Source organism: Heterodontus francisci, chromosome 1 (genome assembly GCF_036365525.1).
Source record: "Heterodontus francisci isolate sHetFra1 chromosome 1, sHetFra1.hap1, whole genome shotgun sequence".
Taxonomy (NCBI): Eukaryota; Metazoa; Chordata; class Chondrichthyes; order Heterodontiformes; family Heterodontidae; genus Heterodontus; species Heterodontus francisci.
Genome location: NC_090371.1, coordinates 10,090,751 through 10,105,547, shown reverse-complemented (window position 1 = coordinate 10,105,547; position 14,797 = coordinate 10,090,751). Strand labels below are relative to the sequence as shown.

General features: G+C 46.9%; 1 protein-coding gene across 1 annotated transcript in view; it reads left to right on the top strand.

Moving 5' to 3' along the window:
- The window catches only part of ankrd53 (ankyrin repeat domain 53), a 51,438-nt gene that overhangs the window by 12,021 nt on the left and 24,620 nt on the right, over positions 1 to 14,797 (top strand). Inside the window, exon 3 of the mRNA XM_068028747.1 lies at positions 445 to 644. Within this exon, the coding sequence (XP_067884848.1) occupies positions 445 to 644 (200 nt within the window). The remainder of the gene's footprint in view (positions 1 to 444; positions 645 to 14,797) is intronic.

Below are 14,797 nucleotides of genomic sequence, written 5' to 3'. Positions count from 1 at the left end.
GGTGCGGGCTGTACAGTACGGTCGGTGCGGGGTGTACAGTACGGTCGGTGCGGGGTGTACAGTACGGTCGGTGCGGGGTGTGCAGTACGGTCTTTGCGGGGTGTGCAGTACGGTCGGTGCAGGGTGTACAGTACGGTCGGTGCAGGGTGTACAGTACGGTCGGTGCAGGGTGAGCAGTACGGTCGGTGTAGGGTGTGCAGTACGGTCGGTGTAGGGTGAGCAGTACGGTCGGTGCAGGGTGAGCAGTACGGTCGGTGTAGGGTGTGCAGTACGGTCGGTGTAGGGTGTACAGTACGGTCGGTGTACGATCGGTGCAGGGTGTGCAGTACAGTCAGTGCGGGGTGTACAGTACGGTCATATATTCTATGTGTGCGTTTTTATCAGTGCTCTGATGGCACTAATCCTGTGTTGTCTCTCTGACTGTCATTCCCCTCACTGTGTTAGGGTTACAATGCAGTGCATTTGGCTGCCCTTCACGGGAGGCTGGAGTGTCTGAAGGTGCTGGTGGAGGATTACCACATGGACGTGAACTTGGCGAACCCAAAGGGCTGGAGCCCCATCCATCTGATCCTCAACGAGGATTGCAAATTCCGAGCGCTGAAGTGTCTGAAATACCTGCTCAGGATTGGAGCGAATCCAAACGCGTAAGCGCCATATCAGTTTCACTAAATAGGGAGTCTTGGAGGATGAACCTAATATCTGTTGTGGTCTGGAGTTAGCTGATAGGAAGATAGCAATTGCTGGAGGCAAAAAGACCAAGTTCCATTTAGTTTTCCTTCTGTCATCCTGATAGTCACTTTGTTCGGGACAGCATGTTCTTACTTAGCAGTTTATTCAGGTAATTCATAAAAGAAGCAGAAGCCAGATGAGGAGTCATTGTTTTATACAGTGAGCTCAGCAATCTGGAATGTGCTGCCTGAAAAGGTGATGGAAGGAAAATTATTAGTAACTTTCAGAAAGGGAACTGCATAGATTGTTCAAAAGAAAACATTTACAGGGCCATTGGGGAAAGAGCAGGGCTATGGGATTCATTGGATAGTTCCTTCAAAAATCTGGCACAGGCCTGATGGCCCAATGGCCTCTTTCTGTATCATTTTATGATTCTATTCTAAGAAAATCCACAAGATAATAGGGATCACAGAACTTATTCTTTAATAGAAAATAAGTAAACAATGATAACTTTGCTTACTAATAATTACAAATATACAAGAAATAGGAGCAGGAGTAGACCAGATGACCTGTCGAGCCTGCTCCGCCAATCAAAACGATCATGACTGATCTTCTGCCTCAACTTTCCCGCCCGCTCACCATATCCCTTCATTCCCTGAGAGATCAAAACTCTGTCTATCCCAGCCTTAAATGTATTCAGTGATGGGGCATTCACAACCCTCTGGGGTAGAGAATTCCAAAGATTCACAATCCTTTGAGTGAAGTAATTTCTCCTCATCTCAGTCCTGAATGATTGGCCCCTTATCCTGAGACTGTGTCCCCGTGTTCTAGATTCCCTGACCAGTGGGAACAACCTCTCAGTGTCTACCCTGTCAAGCCCTTTCAGAATCACAGAATAAGACAGTGCAGAAGAGGCCCTTCGGCCCATCGAGTCTGCACCGATGCATTGAAGACACCTGACCTGTCTATCTAATCCCATTTGCCAGCACTTGGCCCATAGCCTTGAATGTTATGACGTGCCAAGTGCTCATCCAGGTACTTTTAAAAGGATGTGAGGCAACCTGCCTCTACCACCCTCCCAGGCAGTGCATTCCAGACCGTCACCACCCTCTGGGTAAAAAAGTTCTTCCTCAAATCCCCCTTAAACCTCCCGCCCCTCACCTTAAACTTGAGTCCCCTCGTAACTGACCCTTCAACTAAGGGGAACAGCTGCTCCCTATCCACCCTGTCCATGCCCATCATAATCTTGTACACCTCGATCAGGTCACTCCTCAGTCTTCTCTGCTCCAGCGAAAACAACCCAAGCCTATCCAACCTCTCTTCATAGCTTAAATGTTCAATCCCAGGCAACATCCTGGTGAATCGCCTCTGCACCCCCTCCAACGCAATCACATCCTTCCTATAATGTGGCGACCAGAATTGCACACACTACTCCAGCTGTGGCCTTACCAAAGTTCTGTACAACTCCAACATGACCTCCCTGCTTTTGTAATCTATGCCTCGATTGATAAAGGCAAGTGTCCCATATGCCTTTTTCACCACCATATTAACCTGCCCTTCTGCCTTCAGAGATCGATGGACAAACACGCCAAGGTCCCTTTGTTCCTCGGAACTTCCCAGTGTCAGGCCATTCATTGAATACTTCCGTGTCACATTACTCCTTCCAAAGTGTATCACCTCACACTTTTCAGGGTTAAATTCCATCTGCCACTTTTCTGCCCATTTGACCATCCCGTCTATATCTTCCTGTAACCCAAGACACTAAACCTCACTGTTAACCACTCGGCCAATCTATATGTCATCCGCGAACTTACTGATCCTACCCCCCACATAGTCATCTATGTCGTTTATATAAATGACAAACAATAGGGGACCCAGCACAGATCCCTGTGGTACACCACTGGACACTGACTTCCAGTCACTAAAACAGCCGTCTGTCATCACACTCTGTCTCCTACAGCTAAGCCAATTTTGAATCCACCTTATCAAATTACCCTGTATCCCTCATCTACACACCTGGTCACATGCTCCAAAAATTCAATCAAATTTGTTAGGCATGATCTCCCTCCCTCTGACAAAGCCATGCTGACTATTCCTAATCAAATTTTGCCTCTCCAAGTGGTGATACATTCTCTCCTCAGAATTTTCTCCAATAGTTTCCCTACCACTGACGTGAGACTCACTGGTCTGTAGTTCCCTGGCTTATCTCTACAACCTTTCTTAAATAGAGGGACCACATTAGCTGTTCTCCAGTCCTCTGGCACCTCCCCTGTGGCCAGAGAGGAATTAAAATTTAGGGTCAGAGCCCCTGCAATCTCCACCCTCGCCTCCCACAGCATCCTGGGACACAAATCGTCCGGACCTGGAGATTTGTCCAATTTTAAGCCTGCCAAAACCTCCAATACCTTGTCACTCCCTATGACAATTTGCTCAAGAACCTCACAGTCTCTCTCTCTGAGTTCCATATCTACATCCTCATTTTCTTGGGTGAAGACAGATGTGAAGTATTCGTTCAACACCCTATCAATGTCCTCTGGCTCCACCCACAAATTTCCCCCTTGGTCCCTAATGGGTCCTACTCTTTCCCTGGTTATCCTCTTCCCATTGATATACTTATAGAATATCTTGGGATTTTCCCTACTTTTACCAGCCAGAGCTTTCTCATATCCCCTCTTTGCTCTCCTAATTGCTTTCTTAAGCTCCATCCTACACTTTCTGTACTCCACTAATGCTTCCATTGATTTGCTCTCCTTGTATTTTCTCAAAGCCTCTCTTTTCCTTCTTATCATACCCTGAATGTTTCTGGTCATCCATGGTTCTCTGGGCTTGTTGCTCCTACCTACTACCCTAGAGGGAACATGTTGGGCCTGTACCCTCCCCATTTCCTTTTTGAATGCCCCCCACTGCTCTTCTGTAGATTTCCCGACAAGTAACTCTTTCCAGTCTACCTTGGCCAGATCCTGCCTTATTTTACTAAAATTCGCTCTCCCCTTTTGTTGCAACTTGTCTATTTCTTTCTCCATAACAAGCTTAAATTGTACCATGTTATGGTCGCTATCACCAAAATGCTCCCCCACCAACACATTAACCACCTGTCCGGCTTCATTCCCCAGAATTAGGTCAAGCACTGCACCCTCCCTTGTTGGATCCTCTACATGATGTTCAAACCTTTGGATAAGGGCGGGAAAAATGTACCCAACGTCGCCCTCATCCTGATGATCACCTTCGTGTGCGGCTGCATCAAGCTGTGTGTAGACCTCCAGTATGTAAACTCCAAGTGTCACTACGTGCTGAGGTTCTATCTGTCCCCAGTGTTGCGAAGGATGGGTCTGGTCACATTGCCGCGGAACGCTCCATCCAGTTGGGCGGTGCCGTACCACCTATCCTTCGTGGAGCAGTTTCTGCGGAAAAACACCTTTGACCACCAATCCACCAGGCAGTGGTCTGCATGGAATGTCCTCAAGGCCCTGCGGGAAAAGGAGAAGGTGGATTCTGTTGGATGGTTCCCCGAGCAGACCGCCAAAGTCATGTGGTGGAATGCCTCATCACCAGAACTTTCAAACAAGCATCAAGATGTAGCTTGACTGGTGGTGAGAAGAACCCTCCCCATCAGATCTTTCCTGCACGCCCGAAGTCTCACCCCCGCCGCACGATGCCCTCGCGTTGGCTGTGGTGGGGAAGAGATGGTTGCCCACCTCCTTCTGGAATGTGTCTTTGCAAAGCAGGTGTGGAAAGAGATTTTATTTATTATTTAGAGATGCAGCACTGAAACAGGCCCTTCGGCCCACCGAGTCTGTGCCGACCAACAACCACCCATTTATACTAACCCTACAGTAATCCCATATTCCCTACCACCTACCTACACTAGGAGCAATTTACAATGGCCAATTTACCTATCACCTGCAAGTCTTTGGCTGTGGGAGGAAACCGGCGAAAACCCATGCGGTCACAGGGAGAACAGGCAGTACCCAGAATCGAACCCGGGTCCCTGGAGCTGTGAGGCTGCAGTGCTAACCACTGCACCACTGTGCCGCCCCAGATGCAGTGGTTTTTGTCGAGGTTCATCCCAAGCAGCTCTGTAACACAGGGGTCTGTGCTCTATGGGCTGTTCCCAGGGACGCAAACCGAGATAAACATCAATTGCTGCTGGAGGACTATCAAATCAGTCTGCCTGAAACTTGCTGGTCTTCCAGCGCAAAGAGTTGTCCACGACCGAATGTTGCAGACTGGCACATTCCAAGGTCCAGGACTGCATGTTGAGGGACGCACTAAAGCTTGGGGCAGCTGCAGCAAAGGCTCAATGGGGAAAGACCACAGTGTAAGGTCCCCCCACCAAGCTGAACTGAGGGGCTGGATCCATGGAAAACCCCTCAAACTGTATCGGGAAAATTTTCATTTGCTGTAAAATGTAAAAATGTATATGGCATGACAAATGAAATGGAAGGGTTGTGAGGCAACTCATGATTGTATTGAAGGAAACTGATCACCTTTGCACTTTTTGTAATTTTTGACTTGGTGCTGTTTGAAACTGGGAATGTAATTTTTACAGATTTTTATGAATAAAGCATATTTTGGAAATAAAAAAAAAATCCTCTACATATTGAGATAAAAAGTTCTCCTGTATACATTTTAAGAACTCCACTCCATCTAAGCCCTGAACACGATGATTATATCAATTAATGTTGGGAAAGTTGAAATCACCTAATATAATTACCCTATTATTTTTACACACCTCTGCAAATTGCGCACATATTTGCTCCTCAATTTCCCACCTCTCTAAACGTCTATAATAAACACCTAGCAATGTGGCTGTCCCTTTTTTATTCCTAAACTCTACCCATAAAGCTTCATTTGATGCCCCCTCCAACATATCATCTCTCCTTACTGCAGTAACTGACGCCTTAACTAATATTGCAATGCCCCCTCCTCTTTTACCCCCTCCTCTGTCTCACCTGAAGATTCTATATCCCGGGATATTGAGCTGCTAGTCCTGCCCCTCCCTCAACCATGTCTCCGTGATGGCTATTCTATCACAATTCCACATGTCAATCATTGCCCTTAACTCATCCTGTAATACTCCTGGCATTAAAGTAGAGGCCGTCCATCCTGGTCTTACTCCCTTGAAACTTACTTCCGCTGTATTCCCTCTGACTGGTTTGCTTTCCTGTGTTTAGCTGTGTCCCTATTCTGCTCGGAGTCTGCATCCCCTCCCCCTGCCAAATTAGTTTAAACTCCTCCCAACAGCACTAGCAAACCCACCAGCAAGGATGTTAGTCCCCCTCTGGTTCAGATGTAGACCGTCCCGCTTGTACAGGTCCCACCTTCCCCAGAAACGGTCCCAGTGGTCCAGGAATCTAAAACCCTCCCTCCTACACAAACTCTTAAGCCACGCATTCATCTGTGCTATTCTCTTATTTCTATACTCACTAGCACGTGGTACTGGGAGTAAAGAACAAAGACAAAGAACAAAGAACAAAGAAAATTACAGCACAGGAACAGGCCCTTCGGCCCTCCAAGCCTGCGCCGATCCAAATCCTCTATCTAAACCTGTCGCCTATTTTCTAAGGGTCTGTATCTCTTTACTTCCTGCCCATTCATGTATCTGTCTAGATACATCTTAAAAGACGCTATCGTGCCCGCGTCTACCACCTCCGCTGGCAACGCGTTCCAGGCACCCACCACCCTCTGCGTAAAGAACTTTCCACGCATATCCCCCCTAAACTTTTCCCCTTTCAATTTGAACTCGTGTCCCCTTGTAATTGAATCCCCCACTCTGGGGGAAAAAGCTTCTTGCTATCCACCCTGTCTATACCTCTCACGATTTTGCCCACCTCAATCAGGTCCCCCCTCAACCTCCGTCTTTCTCATGAAAATAATCCTAATCTACTCAACCTCTCTTCATAGCTAGTGCCCTCCATACCAGGCAACATCCTGGTGAACCTCCTCTGCACCCTCTCCAAAGCATCTACATCCTTTTGGTAATGTGGCGACCAGAACTGCACGCAGTATTCCAAATGTGGCCGAACCAAAGTCTTATACAACTGTAACATGACCTGCCAACCCTTGTACTCAATACCCCGTCCGATGAAGGAAAGCATGCCGTATGCCTTCTTGACCACTCTATTGACCTGCGTTGTCACCTTCAGGGAACAATGGACCTGAACACCCAAATCTCTCTGTACATCAATTTTCCCCAGGACTTTTCCATTTACTGTATAGTTCACTCTTGAATTGGATCTTCCAAAATGCATCACCTCGCATTTGCCCTGATTGAACTCCATCTGCCATTTCTCTGCCAACTCTCCAGTCTATCTATATTCTGCTGCATTCTCTGACAGTCCCTTTCAGTATCTGCTACTCCACCAATCTTAGTGTCGTCTGCAAACTTGCTAATCAGACCACCTATACTTTCCTCCAAATCATTTATGTATATCACAAACAACAGTGGTCCCAGCACGGATCCCTGTGGAACGCCACTGGTCACACATCTCCATTTTGAGAAACTCCCTTCCACTGCTACTCTCTGTCTCCTGTTGCCCAGCCAGTTCTTTATCCATCTAGCTAGTATACCTTGGACCCCATGCGCCTTCACTTTCTCCATCAGCCGACCATGGGGAACCTTATCAAACGCCTTACTGAAGTCCATGTAAATGACATCTACAGCCCTTCCCTCATCAATCAACTTTGTCACTTCCTCAAAGAATTCTATTAAGTTGGTAAGACATGACCTTCCCTGCACAAAACCATGTTGCCTATCACTGATAAGCCCATTTTCTTCCAGATAGGAATAGATCCTAGCCCTCAGTATCTTCTCCAGCAGCTTCCCTACCACTGACGTCAGGCTCACCGGTCTATAATTACCTGGATTATCCCTGCTACCCTTCTTAAACAAGGGCCCAACATTAGCAATTCTCCAGTCCTCCGGGACCTCACCCGTGTTTAAGGATGTTGCAAAGATATCTGTTAAGACCCCAGCTATTTCCTCTCTCGCTTCCCACAGCAACCTGGGATAGATTCCATCCGGACCTGGGGACTTGTCCACCTTAATGCCTTTTAGAATACCCAACAATTCCTCCCTCCTTATGCCAACTTGACCTAGAGTAATCAAACATCTGTCCCTAACCTCAACATCCGTCATGTCCCTCTCCTCGGTGAATACCGATGCAAAGTACTCGTTTAGAATCTCACCCATTTTCTCTGACTCTACGCATAACTTTCCTCCTTTGTCCTTGAGTAGGCCAATCCTTTCTCTAGTTACCCTCTTGCTCCTTATATATGAATAAAAGGCTTTGGGATTTTCCTTAACCCTGTTTGCTAAAGATATTTCATGACCCTTTTTAGCCCTCTTAATTCCTCGTTTCAGATTGTGCCTACAATCCCGATATTCTTTCAAATCTTCGTCTTTCTTCAGCCGCCTAGACCTTATGTATGCTTCCTTTTTCCTCTTAGCTAGTTTCACAATTTCACCTGTCATCCATGGTTCCCTAATCTTGCCATTTCTATCCCTCATTTTCACAGGAACATGTCTCTCCTGCACGCTAATCAACCTCTCTTTAAAAGCCTCCCACATATCAAATGTGGATTTCCCTTCAAACAGCTGCTTCCAATCTACATTCCCCAGCTCCTGCCGAATTTTGGTATAGTTGGCCTTCCCCCAATTTAGCACTCTTCCTTTAGGACCACTCTCGTCTTTGTCCATGAGTATTCTAAAACTTACGGAATTGTGATCACTATTCCCAAAGTAGTCCCCTACTGAAACTTCAACCACCTGGCCCGGCTCATTTCCCAACACCAGGTCCAGTATGGCCCCTTCCCGAGTTGGACTATTTACATACTGCTCTAGAAAACCCTCCTGGATGCTCCTTACAAATTCTGCTCCATCTAGACCTCTAACATTAAGTGAATCCCAGTCAATGTTGGGAAAATTAAAATCTCCTATCACCACCACCCTGTTGCTCCTACAGCTTTCCATAATCTGTTTACATATTTGTACCTCTATCTCACGCTTGCTGTTGGGAGGCCTGTAGTACAGCCCCAACATTGTTACCGCACCCTTCCTATTTCTGAGTTCTGCCCATATTGCCTCACTGCTCGAGTCCTCCATAGTGCCTTCCTTCAGCACAGCTGTGATATCCTCTTTGACCAGTAATGCAACTCCTCCACCCCTTTTACCTCCCTCTCTATCCCGCCTGAAGCATCGGTATCCTGGGATATTTAGTTGCCAATCATTCCCTTCCCTCAACCAAGTCTCAGTAATAGCAATAACATCATACTCCCAGGTACTAATCCAAGCCCTAAGTTCATCTGCCTTACCTACTACACTTCTTGCATTAAAACAAATGCACCTCAGACCACCAGTCCCTTTGCTTTCATCATCTGCTCCCTGCCTACTCTTTCCCTTAGTCACGCTGACTTCATTATCTAGTTCCTTACAGGCTTTAGTTACTACATCCTTACTCTCTACTGACCTCATTTGGTTCCCATCCCCCTGCCACATTAGTTTAAACCCTCCCCAACAGCGTTAGCAAAAGTACCCCCAAGGACATTGGTTCCAGTCCGGCCCAGGTGTAGACCGTCCAATTTGTAATAGTCCCACTTCCCCCAGAACCGGTCCCAATGTCCCAAAAACCTGAACCCCCTCCCTCCTGCACCATCTCTCAAGCCACGCATTCATCCTGACTATTCTTTCATTTCTACTCTGACTATCACGTGGCACTGGTAGCAATCGGAGATTACTACCTCTGAGGTCCTACTTTTTAACTTGGCTCCTAACTCCCTAAATTCTGCTTGTAGGACCTCATCCCGTTTTTTACCTATATCATTGGTGCCTATGTGCACAACGACAACTGGCTGTTCACCCTCCCCCTTCAGAATGTAATCCAGAGATTACAACCCGAGAGGCCCTGCTTTTTAGTCTACTGCCTAACTCCCTGAATTCTTGATGCAAGACCTCATCCCTCTTTCTACCTATGTCATTGATACCAACATGTACCATGACCTCTGCCTTATCACCCTCCCCCTTCAGGATGCCCTGCAGCTGTTCAGTGACATCCCGGACCCTGGCACCAGGGAGGCAACACACCATCCTGGAGACACGTTGACGGCCACAGTAGCGCCTATCTGTTCCCCTGACTATAGAATCCCCTATTACTATTGCTGTTCCTCTCTTTCCCCCTTCTTGTGCAGACAGGCTGATTGTGGTGCCAGAAGCTTGGCTCTGTCCGCACTCCTTAGAGGAACCAGCCTCATCAGCCTCCAAAATGGAATACCAATTTGCAAGCTGGACCCTAGGGGACTCCTGAACTACCTGCCTGTTTCTCTTGGACTGCCTGGTGGTCACCCATTCCCTTCCTTCCTCAAGTCCCTTCAGCTGCAGTGTGACTACCTCTCTTCGTGCTATCCACGATGCTTTCAGACTCGCGGATGCTCCACAGTGTTTCCAGCCGCCGTTCCAGCTCTGAAACCCGAGCTTCCAGGAGCTGCAGCTGGACACACTTCCCGCACACATGCTGGTTCCGGGGACTGGAAATGTTCCCGGATTCCCACATGCAGCAAGAGGAGTAAACCACGGCTTTAAGCTCTCCTGCCATGACTAAACCCTTTAAATTAAAAACTTTAGAAGACTATTATAATTTAAAAAATCAACTAAGTCTTGCTAAAACAATGACTTACAAATCAATCCAGTTTGAAAAATACCCACCAGGACCTACTCACCAGTCAGTTGTGCTCTTTGGAAACTCTTGGCTCCCCTCACGGTCTTTGAGGACAGGTAGGAAATGAAAGGAGCTCCTCGCTCCCTCCTCACAGAACTTCCTCAGTCACAAAACTCCCACTTTAGCACTCTAATGCAACCCCAAGTCAGCACTCCAGTACAAACGAAGTCAGCACTGTAAGATGGCCCACTTTTATACTGTCGGACTCTAGCCCCTGAAAACTGGTTTAAGCCAATTCTCTAATTAACTAGGTGCAGCTGCAAACAGAGCCCGAGTGAACTCTGTTTAAAGCTGGTCTAAAACTCACCTTCTCCAACCCAAACAGCAATTGTTAAGTTAATTTGCTAAATAAAAGAAAGACTAGACTTTAGATAAAACTAAACCTTAATTACCCTCAGTCACAAAACTCCCACTATAGCACTGTAATGCTGCCCCAAGTCAGCACTCCAGTGCGAATCTTGTATGTTTCAATGAGATCACCTCTCATTATTCTAAACTCCAGAGAATATAGGCCCAATTTACTCAGCCTCTCAACATAGGACAATCCTCTCATCCCAATCTAGTGAACCTTCACTGTACTGCCTTCCTTAAATATGGAGACCAAAACTGCACACTGTACTCCAGGCGTGGTCTCACTAAAGCCCTGTACAATTATAGCAAGACCTTCTTATCCTTGTAATCCAATCCCCAATAAGGGCCAATATACCATTGCCTTCCTAGTCATTTGCTGTACCTGCATGTTAACTTTCTGTGTTCTTTGTATGAGAACAGCCAAATCTCCGAACATCAACATTTAAAAGTTTCATGCCTTTTAAAAAATATTCTGCTTTTCCACTTTTACTGCAAAGTGAATAACCTCACACTTCTCCACATTATCCTCCATCTGCCACCTTGTTGCCCACTCACGTAGCCTGTCTATATCTCTTTGCATCCTTTTTGTGGCCTCTCCCAGCTTACATTCCCACCCAGCTTTGAATCGTTAGCAAACTTAGATACATTACTCTTTGTCTCTTCATCTAAGTCATTAATACAGAGTGGCGGCACAGTGGCGCAGTGGTTAGCACCGCAGCCTCACAGCTCCAGCGACCCGGGTTCAATTCTGGGTGCTGCCTGTGTGGCGTTTGCAAGTTCTCCCTGTGTCTGCGTGGGTTTCCGCCGGGTGCTCCGGTTTCCTCCCACAGCCAAAGACTTGCAGGTTGATAGGTAAATTGGCCATTAGCAATTGCCCCTAGTATAGGTAGGTGGTAGGGAAATATAGGGACAGGTGGGGATGTGGTAGGAATATGGAATTAGTGTAGGATTAGTATAAATGGGTGGTTGATGGTCGGCACAGACTCGGTGGGCCGAAGGGCCTGTTTCAGTGCTGTATCACTAAACTAAATAGCTGAGGCCCCAGCACTGTTCCTTGCATAACTCCACTAGTTACAGCCTGCCAACTTGAAAATGCCCCATTTGTCCCTACTCTCTGCTTCCTGTCCACTAACCAATCCTTGAGACACTTCCAATGAAATGAATTTCGGAAGAATTGACTGTGTCGCAGTTCTCCTGCTTGAGGAGGTCAGCTGGCCAAGCTCAGTTGAATTCTGGAATATCGATTAGCATGCTAATCAAGTTGTTGCCTAATTATGGCATCAATCTCCCATAAGGCAAGGAAACTCCCAGTGATGGAGAGCTGTGGGAACCAACGAGAAAGAAAGATTTGTAATTAAATAGAACCTGCACAACACCAGGACCTCCCAAACTGCTTTACAGCCAATGAATTACTTCTTAAAGTGTAATCACTGTTGTAATGCAGGAAAAGTGGGAGCTAATTTGTGCACAGCAAGCTCCCACAAACGGCAATGTGATAATAATTTGGGGGATATTGGTTGAATTAAATGGGTGGGTCGGGTCCATGATAGCAGAGAGTGTACATGGGCTGTGGGAAGGGATTAAATGGGTGGATAGAGTCTATGATAGGGCAGAGTGTATATCTGGAAGAAGAGGGTTCAAGCGATGAATTGGCATCTTCTAAATCTCTACTTTCTCACATTCTTTCTGTAAACTATTCTCCAGCTCAAACATTTACAGTAGTACTGTTTCTTTCAGCCAGACAACCAGTGGCCTGACCCCACTTCATCAGGCAGCTGAAGTAGGTTTACTAGATTGTATTGCGACTTTAGTCAAAGCAGGAGCTGATGCGAAGGTCAAAGATTCAAGAGGACACAGACCGATTGACCTGGCCAAGATCTGGGGTCACCGTCTGTGTGCAAGGTGAGTACAGTCCGACTGGCTAATCCCTCCACAGAGCACAGCATCTCACTGACATCTCAGCATTATATAGAATCATAAAATCATTCATATGCAATATTGTCACGTTTCTACTGCCCTTATATGGGGTATTAGAGCATATTGTCATATATCCCCATTGCCAGTATGTGGATATTATAGGATATTGCCATATATCTTCATTGTCCTAATGTGGGGTTCTGTGATTGTGTGATTGTCAGGTATCTCTATTGTCCTTCTGTGCTGTATGGTTCATTACTGTCCTCTCTGGTGCTGCTCACACAATGACTTGGGCTATTTATTAAACATGGGACATTCCCACACATGATCGCTCATTACTGATCTCTGTAGCTTCTAATAGTTTGACTAAAGATTGGGTGGGGTACATTTTTGGCAACGGGGGTTGCAATTTGAGACATGCATTCGCCCATTCCTGCTGAGGCAGCATGCAAACTTGGTGCTGGCTCCTCGATGTAGCATTGATCATAAGATCATAAGAAATAGGAGCAGGAGTAGGCCATTCGGCCCCTCCAGCCTGCTCCGCCATTCAATGAGATCATGGCTGATCTGATTGTGGCCTTAACTCCACTTTCCTGTCTGCCCCACCCTCCCCTCCCATAACTCTTTCGTCCCTTGTAGATCTGTCTAACTCAGCCATGAATATGTTCAATGACCCAGACTCCACCCCCTGAGAGAAGAAATTCCTCTCATCTCGGTCTTAAATGGGAGAGAGAGAGAGAGAGAGAGAGAGAGATATCCCCTTGGGTCACAGATGCAGCTCTAGAGGCCTTGGTAGTAGAGGCTGACAAGAGATGTTCTGCATGACAAAAGGTTATATTCTCCATGGGGCCAGTAGGCCCTCAAGGCAAACCCTCAGAATGGAATGGGAGCAGGTGGCCGGTGGGGGGGGATCAATGCCTGGAGTCTGGCCCTGAGGACCTGGCAGCAATGTCGTCAGAAGTTCAATGACGTGGGTGGTCAAGGTCAGCGAATGCATCTTCAAAGGACATCTCCTACCATCAAGCTCTCACACTGCTCACTACACCACAACCCCATCACCCAGGTCTAACATCCAGATACTCCACCCCACCCTCACACACATTGCCAGACTCACACCCAAGTCCTGCAGCTTCCGCATACCTCCAGCTATTCAGCTGTGGCAGGCACATCACCCAAACACAGTGCAGCACAATCACTGATATTCCACCTCCCCCCCCCCCACCCCCCACTAACCTCTTGCGAGACAAAGTGGCACACGATAGACAGGAGCACAGCCGGCAGGGGCAAGGACACCTGCATCTCCTGAGCGCTATGGAGGAGAGGGTACTGTGCATCATGAGGCCAGCTGTAAGCCAATAGCATCCGGTGTCACTGAGAACATTGAGGATGACAGTATGTTCCAGCCTTATGCCCCTTCGTAAAACCCAACACATCCTCATCTTGCTATCCCTGCTAACCTTGTCTTCTCATAGCTCCAGCAGAGCCAGTCTTTAATATGTGTATATATTTTATATTAAGTTTAACCATGAAAAATAGAAGACTTGCATTTCTATAGTGCCTTCCACCACCTCAGGATGTCCCAATGCTCTGTACAGCCAATGAAGTACTTTTTGAAGTGTAGTCACTGTTGTAATGTTGGAAATGCAGCAGCCAATTTGTGCACAGCAAGCTCCCACAAACAGCAATGTGATAATGAACAGATCATCTGATTTAGTGCTGTTGATTGAGGGATAGATATTGACCAGGGCCCCCTCACTTCTTCAAACGTGCCTTTTACATCAACCTGAGAGGGCAGAAGGGGCCTCAACTTAATGCCACATCCAAAAGACACTGCCTCCGACAGTGCAGCACTCCCTCGGTACTGCACTGCAAACGTTAACCTAGATTATGTGTTCAAGTTTCTAGAGTGAGGCTTGAACACACAACCTTCTGGCTCAGAGTTGGGAGTGCTACTCACTGAGCCACAGCTGACATCAAACTACCTGCTACACCTAAACTTACAGCACAGATATAGTGTGCTGCTGTGTTATACAAATTGATAAGGCCCCAGAGTCAATTCTTCTCCTCCCCTGGATTAGCTCATATTAGTGAGGGTGGTAGTTGAGTAAGAAAGTATTTGTTTGGCCTGTTATCCCATCCAACTGCCC